The sequence below is a fragment of the Malus sylvestris genome, chromosome 15 (assembly GCF_916048215.2).
Source record: "Malus sylvestris chromosome 15, drMalSylv7.2, whole genome shotgun sequence".
NCBI lineage: Eukaryota > Viridiplantae > Streptophyta > Magnoliopsida > Rosales > Rosaceae > Malus > Malus sylvestris.
Genome location: NC_062274.1, coordinates 52,568,413 through 52,588,363, shown reverse-complemented (window position 1 = coordinate 52,588,363; position 19,951 = coordinate 52,568,413). Strand labels below are relative to the sequence as shown.

The 19,951-nt window shown below is 34.2% G+C and overlaps 2 protein-coding genes, 3 long non-coding RNA genes and 1 pseudogene across 7 annotated transcripts in view; 2 read left to right on the top strand and 4 right to left on the bottom strand.

The window, feature by feature from the left end:
* Window positions 1-3,896, bottom strand: part of LOC126605044 (uncharacterized) — a 52,807-nt gene extending 48,911 nt beyond the window's left edge. The window contains exon 1 of one of the 2 annotated variants that reach the window (XM_050272398.1): window positions 3,878-3,896. The gene's annotated coding sequence lies outside the window, so the exon portion shown is untranslated. Of the gene's footprint in view, window positions 1-2,065; window positions 2,134-3,877 lie in introns of those variants that run through there. The other variant, XM_050272397.1, reaches the window with a different exon arrangement.
* LOC126605045 (uncharacterized) overlaps window positions 1-19,951 on the top strand; it is a 40,370-nt gene that overhangs the window by 5,925 nt on the left and 14,494 nt on the right. The gene's annotated exons all lie outside the window — the stretch shown is intronic.
* Window positions 1-19,951, bottom strand: part of LOC126605034 (disease resistance protein RPV1-like) — a 48,570-nt pseudogene that overhangs the window by 17,891 nt on the left and 10,728 nt on the right.
* LOC126605039 (disease resistance protein RPV1-like) lies at window positions 1,588-3,550 on the bottom strand. Of its 2 annotated transcripts, none has more exons than XM_050272395.1 (2): window positions 3,407-3,548; window positions 1,588-2,644 (listed from the first exon to the last, which is right to left on the bottom strand). In XM_050272395.1, the coding sequence occupies exon 2, from the start codon at window positions 2,581-2,583 to the stop codon at window positions 2,023-2,025; it is 561 nt and encodes a 186-aa protein (XP_050128352.1). In that variant the 5' UTR covers window positions 2,584-2,644; window positions 3,407-3,548; the 3' UTR covers window positions 1,588-2,022. The 2 variants fall into 2 exon arrangements, with proteins under 2 accessions (XP_050128352.1, XP_050128351.1); XM_050272394.1 differs by having other exon boundaries at window positions 1,595-2,607; window positions 3,407-3,550.
* LOC126605046 (uncharacterized) overlaps window positions 2,290-19,951 on the top strand; it is a 28,184-nt gene continuing 10,522 nt past the window's right edge. Inside the window, exon 1 of the long non-coding RNA XR_007616826.1 lies at window positions 2,290-2,419. This is a non-coding gene — a long non-coding RNA (uncharacterized LOC126605046). The remainder of the gene's footprint in view (window positions 2,420-19,951) is intronic.
* On the bottom strand, window positions 13,727-14,845 carry LOC126605049 (uncharacterized). The gene is made up of 2 exons (XR_007616829.1): window positions 14,447-14,845; window positions 13,727-14,286 (listed from the first exon to the last, which is right to left on the bottom strand). It is a non-coding gene; the product is annotated as an uncharacterized LOC126605049 (long non-coding RNA).

Below are 19,951 nucleotides of genomic sequence, written 5' to 3'. Positions count from 1 at the left end.
AGCTAAGGCAATTTCCAACAGAACCGGCCAAATGACTATATGTCAAAACATAATCCGTTTTGATACAAAATTCATTTTTGATAAAGGGCTGGGCCAAAAAAATTTGAAACCCACTGGGCCAAAATATGTCTTTACTATGCTTTGCAACTCATCTTTTGACCCAAATGTATTGGGATGGATTGGAATTTTATTGAGATGGTGTGGATTTGATTCAAATTACCAAGCCGATAGTGCATAACGAGGTCTGTTTTAAAATACATAATTGTATTGAGATACATACATTGCAAATTAAAATAACATAAATGATAAAAAATTAGAACCGACTGAAAACATAGTGAGCAACCATATAATAAATGTTCATCGAAGTATTCAAAAGTCTCTTTCATTTTATTAAAAAAATGAAATACAAAATAAAAATTATCCCTTTATTTCGCGAGCTCCATAGGCTAGGCATACGCCTATTTAACTCCCACCACTAATATAACTAAAGTTCTAAAAGACGATAGGCGCTAGTAGGGCGATGGATTAGAACCTTGTGCCTAGGCGGCTAGGGGCACTTAAGCGGACTAGACAACTTTAGGTAAATTTATTATACTTTCTATAAAAATTTCCCTAAAAAAATCGTGGTGTCTGGCCACAAGTACTACGATGATGATGTAATACAAAACGGTTAAGAATTTGCAAACTATTTCAAACTTCTTCCTCAGACTCATCTTGCTGCTTATCTGAGTTTTCGGCTGCCTAAAATCTTGTGCCTGCATCGCCAAACCAATCAGTAACACAGCATACATAAGAAAGCGAATCCTACAAATCTTCCAGCTAAGAAAGCGAGGGCGGAAGCAGCACCTTTGAAGGACTGCGATCTCGATCTCGGTCTCTCTCGAATTGCTCGCGATCGAGGACAGGAGCAGATCCAAGATCCAAAAAAACCGAACTGGATTGTTTGACACGAGACTGTATTCCGACTGGATACTTTGCCACATTCAAATGGGTACTATCTAAAACTTGGACCGAAATATCTTCAATAATTTTTTGAATAAATTTATATTCAGGCCTACAAGTTTAAAAGCATAAAAAATAACATTATTATAATTAAACTAGAAGAAATCCGTGAATGTTCCATGTAATCAATATTTCAAGTGCAGACAAATAACTCTACTTAAGAAATAGAAAGTCAAACATTTGGACTAAATAAATAATATTAAACCATGCTAGAAGAAACCTTTGGATATTCCACGTAATAGTAAGATACTAATCATAAAAAAAATTCTTTTAAGATTACCAATAGTGTCTCAATTTAATCTCCTACTACTCGGTATTAGATTTTACTTCAAAAATTCTCTATTAGGAGTGCAAACTCTCATATATTTGTTATATATTATTATATCATATGACCGATGTGAGATTATATTCTCCAATATGTGTTTGCTTCACATACTAATAATGAATAACTTAAACAAGTTTTCCTATAATATTGTGAGGGAATAATATCAAAATATTATGAAAAATGCTAAGGATAATTTCTCAAAAGTGATACTCTCTATGAACTTTTTGCCACCTTATTTTTTGCCACAATATTTTATAATGTTGGCAAGAGAACTAACATTAAACTATGAGGTGTGAGAGAACTCATGAAGAGAGTTCCACTTTGAGAGGTTTCCTTAGCATTTCTCAAATATTATATATTTATGTTAGTCTTTTTAACTAAAATAGTTGCTGAAATTGTTATAACTCTTCATTTTGGTCATTGAAATTTAAAATCGATAAAAATGGTTCTTGAGAGTGTCCACTGTTAATCACTTTGGTCATTCTGTGAGAAATCTCAGCTAAACTGGAGAAACCACCAGTTCAAGTGGAGTGATTGATTTAACAAATTGAGATTTTTTTTCACAGAATAACCAAAATGATTGACGATGGATATCTCAAGAACCATTTCTATCGATTTAAAATCTTAAAGAACAAAGTAAAGAATTATGCTCATCATAGAAAAATCATTTTGGCTAAAAAGTCTTCGTATTATGCTTATGAATTGAAGCTTATTAGTACATAGAGGTCAGAAAAATACCCGTCGGCCAGGAATGACCAGCCAGACAAATTTGCTGCTTTTGTAAGAGTTTCTCTCCATCTCAACACCTTGTCCATGTTATCTTTGAGTTTGCTTTCATGGTGAGCAAGTGCCTTGCCCAAACTCTTTGTTTGGTTCCTCACATCCGATGGATCCACCTTGTAAAAAACTGGAAAAACCATCTGCTGCAGTTGTTCTTTACAGTGAAAGATGTGAACGAGTTCATCTAAGCACCACTCTGAGGAAGCGTAGTTTTCGGAGAAGACAACAACAGAAACCCTCGACTGCTCGATTGCTTTGAGAAGCGCTGCCGATATTTCCTCTCCTCTTTTAAGCGCCTCGTCGTCTATGAAGGTTTTGATTCCCTTCCGAACCAAATTGTTGTACAGATGACCAACAAAATTGTTGCGGGTATCCTCTCCTCTAAAACTGAGGAAGACATCATATGTCCATGAATGGGTGTAAGAAGAAGACGAAGAGGAAGAGGCTCCTTCATTGGTCGTTGAATCCATGATCATTCGATTACGAAAAAGGATGAGATGCTGAGAGATTATAGAACTTCAAGTCAGTACAGCTAGACTGCATCCACAAGTATCGGTTCAATTCCTCCTCGTTGGAGATTATAGATTTACCTCCATGGTGCTAAAAGAAAGTTTTGTTAAGAAAACCAGCTTGTGGAAACTGTTTGGGTGCGTTTGTTAGGGAGGATTAGCTTGGGTAGCATAACTCACTAGATTCAAGGCATATTTAAGGGAAAAATGCAACACAACTCCCAAATTTGTCCAAGTTGAATGTCGAAAACGATGATCAGAGAGGAAAGTTACCCCATCTAATCCTAGTTTTTTGTGGGAATTCGAATGGACAACTTTCCTTCATGAGTAACTTGTCTTCTACCTTCAACTTGGATATGCCTTGAATCTAGCAATTATCCTATCCAACCCAATCATCCCTAACAAACACACCCTTACCGTCTTACCGTATAAATTGAAAAGAGCCAGATTATATATTTTTTGAAAAGCTCAGGAAACAGTAAAACAAACAGAAGTTGTAAAGCAAGCAGCCAATCACAATGGTAAAACCCCTAACCAGCTAGAAATCAAATCACAACGCATTTTATATTAATTACAATACGATGGAGAAATAAACAAAAATTGTTCTTGAATGAAAAGATATTCGATTCGACCCATGAATTTTAAAGCTTCACTCTTGGGAAAGAAAATGGAGATGATAGAAATGTTCCTCTATTTTCTCGGCAACCAAACAATGTTTTCTCGGAAACCAAACAAGTGATACAGATAATAATAAAGAGAAGAGGAGGAAAAAGAGGACGGAGGGGCGTACTTTTGAGGGAGGAAGTTGTTCTTGGAGGGGCATGCTTGAATGTTGCAGGCTTCTTTCTTGCAGGGCTCTTTGCTTTCTTGCCGCGCCATCTCTCTTTCTCTAAAGCATTCGATCATCGGAAATGGCAGCTCCTGCGGTTTCTAATCTCTATTAATTAATGAAACTTGTTTGTCTCAAAAGAGGATGAAAAATAACTTAGTCTTTTATCACAAAAAAAAATGATAGATAATAATGTAATTTCACAAGTCTAAATTTTACTATTTTTTATTGAAACTTTACCTATATATGATGTTAAAATATCTTTAATATTTAAAATTTAAAAAAAAAATAAACCAAAAAAAAAACCTCTCACTCCCTCATGTTCTTTCTCTCTCTCTCTCCCTCTCTCCTTCTCATTTTCTAAAAAAATGTGTGCATACACATAAAGTGTGTAGGCAAATGCAAGTATTTATTGAAGTCTCAGTGACGAACCAACCTTCCCAGGTGTGCCGCTTCTGTCATGGACTAGAAATTTTTTATTATGATGGGAATACCGAATGATCACGTATTTTTATGCAAGTGGCAGAAAGTTTAAATTTTTAAGTTATCAATTTTTTAACACATATTTTATCATTTATATAGTGACATGTAATGTATGGCTCATGATTTGGTTGCACTGAAAAATCTCTCGTCATGAACCGAGTTATTCGTTTTCTTTGGGAACACTCAGACTCGGTCAGACTCAAACCGATTCATCTAAGCACCACCGTGAGACCCACTAGGCCCAAATATGTCTTTTCTGTGCTTTGCAACTCCAACTTTTGACCCAAATGTATTGGGATGGATTGGAATTTTATTGAGATGGTGTGGATTTGATTCAAATTACCAAGCCAATAGTGTATAACAGGGTCTGTTTTAAAATACATAATTGTATTGAAATACATACATTATAAATTAAAATAATATAAATTATAAAGTATTAGAACATACTGAAAACATAATGAGCAACCATATAATAAATGTTCATCGAAGCATTCAAAAGTCCCTTCCATTTTATTAAAAAAATGAAATACAAAATAAAAATTATCCTTGGTTTTTTTTTGTGAGCTCCATAGGCTAGGCATACGCCTATTTAACTCCCACCACTACCATAACCAAGGTTCTAAAAGACGATAGGTGCTAGTCGGGCGGTGCATTAGAACTTAGTGCCTAGGCAGCTAAGGGAGCACCTAAGCGGACTAGGTAGATTTAAGTAAATCTATTATATTTCGTGTAAATAAATGTCTGCTTATACTTACAATATATATTATTTCATCATAAACTACAAAATAGAATGACATATATATAATAAAGCATTGGAATATACTGAAAACATAGGAAACAAGGATATAATGTGTGTTAATTTAAATATGCAACAAGTCTCTTACAATTTATTGAAAAAACTCGCTAAAAAAACCGATGCGTGCGGCGCCACGGACCCAAAATACTAAGAAGATGATCCAACACAAAACGAATAAGAATTTGCAAACTATTTCAAACTTCTTCTGCAAACAAGTCTTCATGCTTATCTGAGGTTCCGGCTGCCTGAAATCTTGTGCCTGCATCACCAAACCAATCAGTAACACAGCATACATAAGAAAGCGAATCCTACAAATCTTCCAGCTAAGAAAGCGAGGGCGGAAGCAGCACCTTTGAAGGACTGCGATCTCGATCTTGGTCTCGGTCTCTCTCTCTATCCCGATCTCGGTCTTGATCAGAATTGGCGGTAGTTGCGGGCGGTGCGGCGTCGGAGGAACGGCGAGACTCTATTCCAACTGGATACCTTGCCACATTCAAATGGGTACTATCTAAAACTGGGACCGAAATATCTTCAACAATTTTTTGAATAAATTTAGATTCATGCCTACAAGTTTAAAAGCATAAAAAAGAACATTATTATAATTAAACTAGAAGAAATCCGTTGATGTTCCATGTAACCAATATTTCAAGAGCAGACAGACAACTCTACTTAAGAAAAAGAAAGTCAAACATTTGGATTAAATGAATAATATTAGACCATGCTAGAAGAAACTCCTGAATATTCCACGTAATAGTAAGATACTAATCATAAAAAAACAATAAAAAAATTCTTTTTATGACAAAATTGCCTCTGCACTATTTTATGCATTCATTTCGACTGGTTTTGAACTTTTTTATTTGGAGAGGGGGGGCATTCTTTTTGGTGAAGTCCGTGACCCTAAATGGGTTGTTGGCATTATATATTAAGTATGGATGAATGGCGTTTAGCTATGTGTTGATAAATTTTATAGGCCAAACATGATTTACCATCAAGAATACCAATAGTGTCTCAATTTAATCTCCTACTACTCGGTATTAGATTTTACTACAAAAATTCTCTATTAGGAGTGCAAACTCTCATATATTTGTTGTATATTATTTTATCATATGACCGATGTGGGATTATATTCTCCAATATGTGTTTGCTTCACATACTAATAATGAATAACTTAAACAAGTTTTCCTATAATATTGTGAGGGAATAATATCAAAATATTATGAAAAATGCTGAGGATAATTTCTCAAAAGTGATACTCTCTATGAACTTTTTGCCACCTCATTTTTTGCCACAATATTTTATAATGTTGGCAAGGAAACTAACATTAAACTATGAGGTGTGAGAGAGCTCATGAAGAGAGTTCCACTTTGAGAGGGTTTCCTTAGCATTTCTCAAATATTATATATTTATATTAGTCTTTTTAGCTAAAATAGTTGCTGAAATTCTTATAACTCTTCATTTTGGTCACTGAAATTTAAAATCGATAAAAGTGGTTCTTGAGAGTGTCCACCGTTAATCACTTTGGTCATTCTGTGAGAAATCTCAACTAAACTGGAGAAACCACCAGTTCAAGTGAAGCGATTGATTTGACAAAAATACACTCAATTTAACAAATATTTTTTTTTCACGGAATAACTAAAATGATTGACGATGGACAATCTCAAGAACCACTTCTATCGATTTTAAATCTTGAAGAACAAAGTAAAGAGTTATGCTCATCTCAGAAAAACCATTTTGGCTAAAAAGCCTTCATATTATGCTTATGAATTGAAGTTTATTTGTACATAGAGGTCAGAAAAATACCCGTCTGCCTGGAATGACCAGCCAGACAAATTTGCTGCTTTCGTAAGAGTTTCTCTCCATCTCAACACCTTGTCCATGTTATCTTTGAGTTTGCTTTCATGGTCAGCAAGTGCCTTACCGAAACTCTTTCTTTGCCTCCTCACATCCGATGGATCCACCTTGTAAAAAACTGGAAAAACCATCTGCTGCAGTTGTTCTTTACAGTGAAAGATGTGAACGAGTTCATCTAAGCACCAGTGTGAGGAAGCGTAGTTTTCTGAGAAGACAACAAGAGAAATCCTCGATTGCTCGATTGCTTTGAGAAGCGCCAACGATATTTCCTCTTCTCTTTGAAGCGCCTCTTCGTCTATGAAGGTTTTGATTCCCTTCTGAACCAAATTCTTGTACAGATGACCTACAAAATTGTTGCGGGTATCCTCTCCTCTAAAACTGAGGAAGACATCATATGTCCATGCAGTGGCGAAGCCACGTGAGGGCGAGGAGTGGCGGCCGCCCCTCCCCTCGCCGGAAAACACAGCTGGAGCGCAGGTTCAGGCCCTCCCCTTGCTGGAAAATCCAGCCCTTACGGTCGTCGGAAATCACCATTGAGAGTGAGGATTCCGCTCCTCCGATCTTCTGAACCGACGGGTATTTGGGTTTGGTGTGATGCATGTAAGACATATTCTGAAATCACAACAACAAGACATTAGGATCACGAATAAATCAAATCAATATATAAAATAGAGATCGACTAATTATATTAAACTTATCTGTAGAATACGGAAGACATTGCAGAGTTCTTGGTCGTCTTCTACTTCCAGTACTTCAAAATATCTCTCTGCTGTGAATAGGGTTTAGCGTATTTTTAGAGATTGAGCGTATGGAAGCAGGGACTTAACCATAGTATTTATATCATTAGGGTTTAATCACAGCCGGCCTATTATTGGTTGTGAAAATCAAATCCTATCACTTAAGTATTTAAGTCCCACCATGATACTATATCTTTGTAGTGAAATCCATCAGATTTCTTTAAGTCAATTGCAAAGGTTTAGACTCCATAATCCTTATTATGTTAGGACTATCGGATCACTTTGGTTGCTAACAACTTGATAGACAAGTGGCTTACAACAAAACGATCCAATACAACATTCATTATCATTCACAATCTTACATTCTCCCACTTGAATGTCAATGATTCATCCTAACAAAATAAGAACTCATGGTGATCACTGAGTCTTCATAAGTATGCAATAACCTTTCCTAGCAACCTGTCACTTTGAATCGAATGCAGAACCAAAGAAAACAAAGAACAATTTGGTCTGTTCCTTGCACTCCAAGATCACATACACATTCAACTTAAAGCACTTTGTTGCTATCTAAGTCATGGTGTCAAGAGCTAATAGTCAAAACATTAGCTCACAATAGTCGAACTGAAAATATGAAAATATATTTCAGTACAAAAGTAGTTCATAAAAGAACTCAACAACGTTGGTAACAACATCCAACTTTTCTGTCAATTTAGAATATGATAAGAGAACGAGTAAAATACGGCATACTATTTACAAAATGAGAACCTCTTATTAAAACTTATGAACAAAACTTAAACAAAATTTACTCTTAAAATATCAGCCACTAACACTTCAAATTTTTAACACAAAAGGTAATCTCTTACTCCCACTGATTAGTAGAGATAAACAAATTATTACTCCCACTGATTAAGAGAGTAAAAAAAAACTTTATAAATGCCTATAAAATGAAACAGACACCTTTCAAATACTCCCATTAGCAAAACATTAGTCATGGGATCTAAAACATAAAATTTATGAGCTCAACATCTTTATTTTAGATATTTGTAGGGAAGTGATTCTCATGACTGAAAAACTATACAAAATTATTTGGTCAGTTTTGTTCATCTAACAATTGACAGAAATAGAAAACTTTAACTGAATGTTTTCTAATGCATCAAAAGCATATAATTCTAGAATCATCTTTGGACAGAAACTAATTATATTAGGTTTGCATAGCTAAAACATAAAATACAAGGGCAAACATATATAGCTTCAACACTTTTGAGCAGATGAAGTATATACAATCTTGTCAATTCCATGCTTCACTATACATTGATTTATAGTTGTACTGAATAAGAAAACACTTTTGAGCAGATTAATTATTCATCAATAACATATAAATCACAAGTTCAATTTCTTGAACAACATACAAGAATTAATAAGCAAAACACTTTTGAGCAGAATATACTCATTAACCCTTCTTGAATTTCTTACAAGATTAGTTGCATATGTAACAAATAAAATATAAACAAGTATGATAATGTACGTTTTATCTACCAAAACTATGATCATTAAAAGCATGCAAAATTGATGAGTGTGAAGCCCATAATACATTATTTCTCCCACTTGGGCAAACACTCAAAATTGCAAGATTAAACACTAGAGAAAGTGGTTTTCATATAACAAAATATAGGCTAGTTGAATCAATAAAGATAGTGTACACAATCCATTAATAATATAAGATGACAAATTTTTACAAAGTTTGGAGTTAGAAAATCTATCAAAATTGTAATCAAATAGGATTTGTTGCAAGGTATGTAAAAACTCCATCAGTATTTCCCAAGCTCTACCAAAATTTTAGATTTAATCATAATTTAAATAAAACCAATTTACAATCTTTAATATGCTCAAAACACAAAAATTTCTTAAATAAATTAAAGGTTCATTTCATTAGATAAATAACCTCTAATATGCCCAAAACATTAAAATTTCTTACACAAATTTGTTGAGTCACAAAATAGTTGGTTTGGACATAATAAACCAATCTATATGTATCCATGTATCAAAATTAGGCTTATAAAAGGAACAATATCTCAACATTATTAATCGATCTAAAAGTGACAAGTGATTAGATAAACCAATGGCTACAAAATTTATTTTAGTGTATGAGAGAAGACCCACATATGTGTTAAAGATTAGGTCATAAAGTAAAATGAAACCTAATAAGAGAATCCAAACTCAAAATTTATGTTTTAATTCTAAAACAAAGTCGATAAAAGTAAACACATAGATATCTCAACAACATCAACTTTTTCAACAATAATTTTAATCCAATTTAGAATTCACTGAAAATTAAGGCAAAAGATTGGCAAATTTACCTACTCATTCTCGATTCTGCAAGATTCATCATGGAAGTAGTTGAGTTGTGGAGGATCGAACCAACTCCAATTTGCATGATTGTTACACCTTTGGGCATAAACTAATCATGCAAATAAAATACCTGCATAGCTAGCCAAAACATAAAATACACAAAATACATATAGCTTCAACAGCTTTGGCTAGATGAACATATGTTAAAAGTATTTTATGATTTGTTATAATACTAATTTATAATTGGTGAGTGATTTCCTGAATTTCCCATTGGGACAAAAGTATTCACCATATAAATTAGAATTCTGATTTTTCAAAATAATCTTTTAGAACAGTATTAAATAACCGTTTTGTTGGATATTCAATGATTCTCAAAAGATTCAATCAGACACAAAAAGTATGTCGTTGTTGACATTGAACAATAGAGTTCTCAAAAGAAGAAACATGGTTATTCAGTTATTCGATAGGGACCAAAATGATCAATTAGTAAACTAATTCCACTTTCCAATTTTCTCAAAAGACAATTATCATCATAATCAGAATTGAAGACCAAACAAAACATTGGTTTAAGCAAAACAAACCAATACATCTTTAAATCAAAATTTAATCAGTGTTGTTTATAAAATTCATTAGTATTGAGAATTTGCATAACATAAGGACATATTGGAACCATAAACTTGTACAATAATTGGTACCAATTGATGTACACAAATCAGTCAAACAATATCACATAACAAAACTAGTTTGAAGTACCAAAATTCAGCAGTACTACTTTAGTTTGCAAATTCACTAAAAACTCAATTCTCTTTAGATTGTCATGAAAATTTTCAAGTATGAACTAGACATATATGACTACTATTTTGCAAAATTTCATGATTTTTAAAATCTTATAAGCGAGCCAAAAATGAATTTGAAAAGAGAGGTGCTGCAGAAACAGCAGAAAATGTTCAGTACATACCCGAGACTAAATAATTCACCAAAACTTCAATCTTCCTCCAATGTGTATGAAAATTTGCAGAAATAAAGTAGACATGTAAATTTATTGTTACCCAAAATTCCATGATTTATGCGATTTTAAAAGTGGGCTAAAAATAAAATCGAAATGGAATTTTCTGCAGAAACCTCATAAATTCTGCAAGACAGTCCCGAGATTAAAAATTCACCAATAATTCATTTTTAAACCAATGCTCGTCAAAATTTCCAGATTTGAAATAAATATCTCAATGTATATCATACTAAAATTTCATGAATTTATGAGTCACATAGATATTTCAAAATAATATCACAAGCAGACTATTCTGCGGAAGTCTGCAGAATTCCAACACTAAGGTATCACACTTAAAAATTTACCATAAATCCATTTCTGGTCCAAAAAACGTGAAAAAATACCAGCGTCTAAAATCCATTTACATGACAAAATATTATATGTTATTGATGTTAGGGAAGTCTTATCAAACGGAAATTATTGATCTGAATGATTTTCATATCAAAATTACATCAGTCACATAAAAACACTTAAGGAATGTTTATTCTTTTCTATGTCATAATTGAAACGGACAATCGATTTCAAAGAATACTAAAAGTAATATTCATTGCAATAATAGAAGCGACTATCACTTCATAGAGAAATAACCAAGAACTAAAACTTACTTATTCATTTGCATATGCACTATAAGGATAAGAGTCGAAAACTGCAAAATTGAATTAATCCCAAATGAAAACACTATATTTGCTCAGAAACAACATGATAGTTTTCAACTTCTCAATTATAATATCACAAAATCAATTCGATTGGAACCAAAAGCTTAATTTCAATTCAACCAAATTGCAATAATTTATGAAAAGCAGTTTCATACCTTCGCATGAATACCCCGAAATTTCAAGCTTCAATTCGAGCATTACAGTGATTGAAGGAGGTTGGTGTAAGCTAGGCATTGATGAACAGAAACCCTCACACGGGGGAGAAATTCTTTACTGTTCGCATGTTTTAACCCTTTCCTTTTTTTTTTTTTTTTTTTTTTTTTTTTTTTTTTTTTTAATCAAATAGGAACCGGTAATATTTATCAACTAAATTAATAATCAGAAAATTATATAATAAATCAAAATATTACCCAAGATAAGATTAGGTCATCGTTCACCGAAAACAATAGTGACCTTGCATATATATATATATATATATATATATATATATATATATATATATATATATTTATGAATTATCAATTCATAATTATCAAATAGCAGTCCATAAAGTCGCATACAACAAACCTAGTTGGAGTTGTATACCTAATTTCAGTTTATCTTGATGCCCAGGTAAACGTGATAAAAAAAAATTGCAAGAAAAATTTTGCAGAAAACACAACATAGATGACACAATCTTCTCGGCAATACAAGGTTAACATATCCATTCAAGAAGAAAAAAAAAAAAAACCGCGGAAGCAAGAAAAACCCCAGAATCATATCACAAGAGCACGATTAATCAAACCAAAACAAACCCACTCTTAATAATTAAATGAGAGCCAACAAGAAAAATAAATAATTAAATTTCATGAAAACTATTTAAAGGCAGCAGTATGCATAGTCACCCCTAGACCAATCCATATGTTATTAACCATGAAAATGATTGCATACCAACACAAAATTGCGGAAGCATCAAAACAAATTTTCATGAGATGGAACAGTAGAAGGCATCCAACCAAAACGATAAGCAAATTTTCTTTAGTATGTGAATCATCTTCAATAAACAAATTTGCTTATACCTTTATATCGGACCCTAAGCTTGTTGTGCGGCTCTGATACCACATGTAAGACATATTCTGAAATCACAACAACAAGACATTAGGATCACGAATAAATCAAATCAATATATAAAATAGAGATCGACTAATTATATTAAACTTATCTGTAGAATACGGAAGACATTGCAGAGTTCTTGGTCGTCTTCTACTTCCAGTACTTCAAAATATCTCTCTGCTGTGAATAGGGTTTAGCGTATTTTTAGAGATTGAGCGTATGGAAGCAGGGACTTAACCATAGTATTTATATCATTAGGGTTTAATCACAGCCGGCCTATTATTGGTTGTGAAAATCAAATCCTATCACTTAAGTATTTAAGTCCCACCATGATACTATATCTTTGTAGTGAAATCCATCAGATTTCTTTAAGTCAATTGCAAAGGTTTAGACTCCATAATCCTTATTATGTTAGGACTATCGGATCACTTTGGTTGCTAACAACTTGATAGACAAGTGGCTTACAACAAAACGATCCAATACAACATTCATTATCATTCACAATCTTACAATGCACCGTTGGGTTTTAATGATTTCAAGGGAAGAAGACGACCTAATTTTGTTTCAAACCACACAGCGTCGTTTGCCTGTTTTTGGTTATTAGTCATAAAACTTGGTTACTTTTAACTAAACGGTGCGGTTTGACGGTGGGATCCTTTAATTTCTTTTTTATTTTTTTATTTTATATTGATGTGGACTTTTTTCCAACCGGACTATGCTTTTAATTGATTATTGTTTCCACCATTTCAATTCTCTTTCCTCTCTTTCATTTGTTTAGACTAAAGAAAAACAAGAGGTTGATGCTTACTATTGGTCTTTTTTAATTCTTGTTATGTTTCCAGAATTTAAATTATTTCATTTTTTTTTCAATCCTTGAGAGATGATTACTTTGAGAATTTGTTTCATAATGTATAAAAATTTGTGAGAAAAATAATATTAATGTTCCTAATATTGAGGATTTGCATTTTATACTCAGAAAATCAAAACATAAAGCTCAAAGACTTATAAACTTCCATTACTATCGTGTGGACCTCTATTTTCAGGTCCTTCATATGCAACTCAAAGAATTGAATGATCGCTTCAATGAGATAAACATTGAGTTGCTTCTTTGTAGGGCATATTTGAATTCGGTAAATAATTTTGCATCTTTTGACCAACAACAAAAAATAATTTGTTTTGCTAAATTTCATCCTTAAGATTTAATTGAGAGAGATGTTTTTTCTTTTATTGGTAATGAGCCTAGATGTGACATTTTCGTAGCATGAAACCTCATTGGCAACAATTGTAATTTGTTTATATTGATAAATAATGAACGATATTAATATTGTGTACTATCTAAAAGGTAAGCTACATTGCTTTGAACGGTTTACGCTTTTAAATTTCGCCCCTCCCTCTGAAAATTTCTAGCTTCGCCACTGTGTCCATGAATGGATGTAAGAAGAAGACGAAGAGGAAGAGGCTCCTTCATTGGTCGTTGAATCCATGATCGTTCGATTACTAAAAAGGATGAGCTGCTGAGAGATTAAATGTCAACGACTGATCCATCTCTTGTGTTATGAACTTATGATAAGGCCTCTTTTCTCGACTTGACAATATGCGAAGCAGTTTCCTTGCCATCTTCCACGCGGACCTGGTCAAGGAAATTATAATATGCATTGGCATGTTCTAGGAAAAACCTGAATTGAAATTTAAAACTTTGACCATTCTTCCACATAAGTAGACTTTCTCAACAATTATGCAGAACCACCGTATGCATGAAGAGGTCAAGAGCTTGTGAAGTCATTTAAATCTCTAGTCCTTGTGAAGTCATTCCTTTGCATTCTTTTCGTGATCTGGTGAACCAAAACCACAAGTGTTCAAGTCAATCCGTAATCTGAGGCCGCAAACCACAAAAACCTGTGGTCACTTGAAACCGCAGAATTCCGAGTATAATTCATGATGTAAACGTATACCAGCTTTCAGAATGCAAATGCTACGAAAAGGACAGCTTACATGCTCCAAATGTGGAAAATTCAACTTGACTAGGAGGCCTTAAAATCCATGTACTCTTCTGTGTCGGTTTGACACTGATGTAGTGAAAGGTGTTGCATCAATTACAGAACTTTTGGCTATAAACAACCGGAGGTGTCCGCTTTTATGGATAAGGCATATAGGAGGAAATATGTATGAAGAATAAAAAAGGATAGCTGGAAGAGAATGCTCTGAGTAAGGTCATAACTAGTGAATGTGACCTCAGATTACCACACCCGGTTCCCATGACAGCAATTAAAAAATGGATTCAATATACCCGTCAGATTCATCACCTAGCGATTACGATGCACATCATCATAGCCCAAATTCAAATTTATGGTAACATGGCAAGCCTCTGATAACAAAAGTACAATTGAAAGGTTGATCAGGTAAATAAGCACCAGGAGCAATTCATTGAAAAATCCACAAACTGAAATCTAACATTCAACCTCCTTTATCATCATCCACAGTTTCAATTCAAAAGAAGTAGATATAACTGGCAAGTCTTTCAAACTGTTCAAAAGAAGTAGATGTAATTTATGCCAAGTAGAGACACAAGATGGAATCATGGTAATCGATTTTAATACAAAGAACGGTTTTGTAAGGAAAGAAATAAAGATAGAGACGAATCATATACCTCCTAAGCAACTGTTTGTAAAGACCACCTAAGATAGCTGAAAGTGTCAAAATTTCCTTCCATTACCTGTGTTTAAAGAAAAAGACGGCAATTTCTGTTTAAGGTCATGTTTCCTTGTTTAACGAATCTCATATGCATAAGCTACCTTAATTGGCATCCACAGTTTCACCTCAAAAGATATAATTCGACACTTAATTGATCTTAAATATAAAGAATGCTTTGATGTGGAGAGAAATACAGAGACAAATCTTATACCTCTTAAGCCACTGTTTCTAAGACCACCTAACATAGAGACAAATCGATTTCCTTTAACTAGTTATGTTGACAGAAAAAGATTGAAACTTCTGTTTTCGGTTATATTTCCTTGTTTCAAGAACCTAATGCAAAAAAATCTCATATGCATAAGCCAAGGGAACAAACAAGATGTGAAGTTAAGATAGAACTTCAAGTCACTACAGATAGACTGCATCCACAAGTATTGGTACAATTCCTCCTCGTTGGATATCATAGATTTACCTCCACGGTGCTAAAAGAAAGTTTTGTCAAGAAAACCGCTCGTGGAAACTGTTTGGGTGCGTTTGTTAGGGAGGATTAGCTTGGGTAGCATAACTCACTAGATTCAAGGCATATTCAAGGGGAAAATGGAACGCAACTCCCAAATTTGTCGAAGTCGAATGTTGAAGACGATGATCAGAGAGGAAAGTTACCCCATCTAATCCTACCTTTTTGCGGGTATTCGAATGGACAACTTTCCTTCATGAGTAACTTGTCTTCTACCTTCAACTTGGATATTCCTTGAATCTAGCAATTATCCTATCCAACCCAATCATCCCTAACAAACACACCCTTACCGTCTTATCGTATAAATTGAAAAGAGCCAGATTTATTTATTGAAAAGCTCAGGAAACAGTAAAACAAACAGAAGTTGTAAAGCAAGCAGCCAATCACAATGGTAAAACCCCTAACCAGCTAGAAATCAAATCATAATGCATTTTATATTAATTACAATTCAAGAGAAAATATTTGGTGAATAACTTTTCAAAATATTCAATAACTTTTCAAAAACCACTGCCTGGAAGCTTGTTTCAAACCATTTAATGATTTGTTAAGTTTGCACACTTGAGTCTCCCCCTTTCGTCTGAATCCAGGTGGTAGAGACATGTAAATATTCTCATCAAGGTCACCATGCAAGAATGCATTGTTGACATCAAGTTGATGAAGATGCCATCCTTGAATGGCGGCAACACTAAGTAGGAGACGCACAGTAGTCAGTTTAGCAACCGGTGCAAAAGTCTCTCGATAATTGAGTCCTTCAATTTGGCTATAACCTTTGGCAACCAAACGAGCTTTGTAATGCTCAACAGTCCCATCAGGTTTGAGCTTCACTTTGTAAACCCATTTACACCCAATAGGTTTCTTGTCCCGTGGCAGATGAACAAGGGTCCATGTTTGATTCGCTTGCAATGCTTTAATCTCATCATGCATAGCTTGACGCCAACGAGAATCTTTCATGGCCTGTAAGAAACTAGTTGGTTATTTGACAACAGTTAATGATGTGGTGAAAGCTCTATGTGAAGATGACAATCGATCATAGCAAAGAACTTGGGATAGAGAATATGGGGTACTTGATTTGGTGACCACGCTAGAGGCGAATGACTGTCCAAGCCTTGATGGGAGGGTTGCTTCCACATGAAAATCTTGGAGGAAGGCAGGCCGTGTGGTTGGTCGATTAGAATGGCGATGCATAAGAGGTGTTGGAGGATGTGGAGGAAGCATTGGTTGTGAAGAAACAGAAGATGGTGTTTCGATTTCGGTAGTAATTGGCTTAGGATTTTCTAGAGGAGAAGTATCGGTGTTGTTTTGTGGTATGGGTGTGACAGGATCATCATCAAAGGTGGGGTCCATGGGAGAGGAAATTGTAGGACTCTTATTGGCAGCGGAAGTGTGTTTAAAGGGAAATTCATGTTCGAAGAAAGTGACGTCCCGAGACACAAACACCTTGCGAAGTTCTATATCATATACTTGATATCCCTTTTTCACATAAGGCTAACCAAGAAAAATGCACCTAGTTGCACGTGCATCAAATTTGGATGGCTTTTGAGCATGAGTGGAAGTAAAACACAAACACCTAAATATCCTTAAATGTGAGTAAGTAGGTGTGACATTGAACAACCGCTGATAAGGTGTTTTACCCTTCAAAACTGGTGTGGGTGTGCGATTTATGAGATAAGTTGCAGTTAAAATGGAGTCCCCCCAAAACTGTTTAGGAAGGTGGGCTTGAAAAAGCAAAGCTCGTGCCATGTTGAGTAAGTGTATGTTTGTGTTCAGCGACTCCGTTTTGTTGTGGGGTATGAATGCAACTAGTTTGGTGAAGAATACCTTTGGACAAGTAATAGGTTTTCACTGTGAATTCAGGGCCATTATCACTACGCACAACCTTAATTTTGGAAGAAAATTGTGTTTCAACCATGCTAATGAAATTAGTGAGATGAGTTTGAGTTTCTGATTTGTGGTTCATCAACATGTGTAACATTAGCAAGGGAGCCATCTGGTAATTCCACTGTCTTATTTTTAACAGCTTTCCAAGTTGTAAGTAATTTAGGGCTACAAACGATATGATCAGTCGCCCCGCTATCGAGGATCCATGTGGCTTTCTTACCCTGAGAAGAGAAACAGAAAGCCTTACCTGAAAGTTCATCATGTGTTGAAGAATTGAACATAATCATGCATTTCATTCTCAATATGGAAGAGTTGAACGTTGTTTACCTAGGAGAAACATTCGCGTAACTCAGTCCAGATTGCCTGCGATCCATCACAGTAGAATACATTGGCTGCAATTGTTGAGGAAAAACTTAGAGTACACAAGTAAACAAATTACTTGTATTACACACACAAAATATTACAACACTCAAAAGGACATAAAGACACACTTTAGAAGCAATGACACTCACTCACTTTCTAGAGACAAACTCTAAATCACTCACACTCCTCCTCACAAGACTACTCTTACTTCTCACTCTCACTTGGTTGCTTGCTTGCTTGATTACTTCTTTCTTGTTTGTTGATTGCTTTCACAACATCACACACCTATTTATAGGTGGTGTTTGCCGACTACAATTGCCCATCGCCTTTGGGCTTTGCATGGCAGCCACACAATTGTACAAGCTGCTAGAGCTTTCTAGCACATGATTATACACACACATCCACCGACTTAATAAGATAATGCTAGAATTATCTAGCATATTGACATGTCTGCATGCTGCGCCGACTTTGGTGCTTGGATTTGTGTGGAATGGGCTGGGGTTGGGCTCTTTTAACACTCCCCCTCAACACCAGCTCATTCTTTTCTCCATGCTGAGTTGATGACGAAACTTTTCAAACTTGCCAGTACTCAAACTAGACTTGGCATTCGTGTCGTGTTTTCCGTGTTCGTGTCGTTTTCGTGTCATACCTGATATCTTAACGGGTCGTGTCGTGTCGTGTAACACCCGTTAAAATAAACGGGTAAAATGACCCGACCCGAAATCGACCCGATAATATTAACAGGTAATATGACCCGACCCGTTACCCGTTAAGGAAAATATATTTTAAACCAATAAATAATCAAATGAAAAACATCATACTAAATAAGTATATATATTCCATATTATCACATCCAAAACATAAAAACACAATTTTGTTTTAAGTATATTTTCGCTTACCTAAAGTCTTTAATAGTTTTTTAATTAATGTAGAAGTGTAAAAAAATATAGAAAAAAATATATAAACACTCGTAATGACAAGCTTTATAACTTTCATGAAGAGCTTAACTTCGAAATTCGCCACTATAATCATATAATTCATAGATCAAAATGTAACCGTTGATTGTTGTTTACATTTATGCTTCATTGTTCTCATCAAATTTCGTTTTTTCAGATTTTCTTTTTTGAAAACATGATCTATTAGAGGGTGCAGGTAGATGAACGGTTTGGATTGTTGATATTATATTTAGAGTTTTACGGTTAGTGAAAATATTGCTTGATGTTTATAAAGTTTCTACAAATTATATGACATTGACTCATATTTCAGTTAATCGTAAATATCGAAACGTGATATCATCTTCTTACATCCGCCAGATGATCATGTTTTCAAAAAATAAAATTTTAAAAATGAAATTCAATAAGAAGAATAAAGCGTAAATGACAATCGATGGTTAAATAAATTTAAGGTTTCACTACTACAAAACTATCTATTGCTGGCGGTCCAAAAACTTTTTTCAACGATCCAACCGTCAAACTTATTTGTACACATTCCAAGATTGCATACGTAAAAAATCGTAAAAAACAAACATTCAGAGATTACGTAACGGAACAAAAGTTTTCGACGGTTATAAACAAAAAATCACAATTTAACGGTTATTTTAGCTCCGATTTTGATGAATTTTTACAGATACACTCCTCGACCCTATAAGAATGTAATGAATAAATTTGATCTTTAATTTAAAGTATTTACAATAGTGGATACCACAAAAACTTATTTTATACTTAATAGAAGTATAATATTAACTCTAAGTGTTTGTTTAATCTACCGTTTTGACGCAATATGCATTCTACGAAACTTTTTTCAACGATCCAACCGTCAAACTTATTTGTACACATTCCGAGATCGCATACGTAAAAAATCGTAAAAAACAAACATTCAGAGATTACGTAATGGAACAAAAGTTTTCGACGGTTATAAACGAAAAATCACAATTTAACGGTTATTTTATCTCCGATTTTGATGATTTTTTACAGATACACTCCTCGACCCTATAAGAATGTAATGAATAAATTTGATCTTTAATTAAAGTATTTACACTAGTGGATACT

What these genes read in the sequence shown, in the direction of transcription:
- LOC126605039 (XM_050272394.1), bottom strand. Translation starts at nt 3,439, where the DNA reads ATGCCCCTCCAAGAACAACTTCCTCCCTCAAAA. An exon ending in AACAACTTCCTCCCTCAAAA is followed by an intron (nt 2,608 to 3,406) that starts GTACGCCCCTCC and finishes ATAATCTCTCAG; the next exon opens with CATCTCATCCTTTTTCGTAA.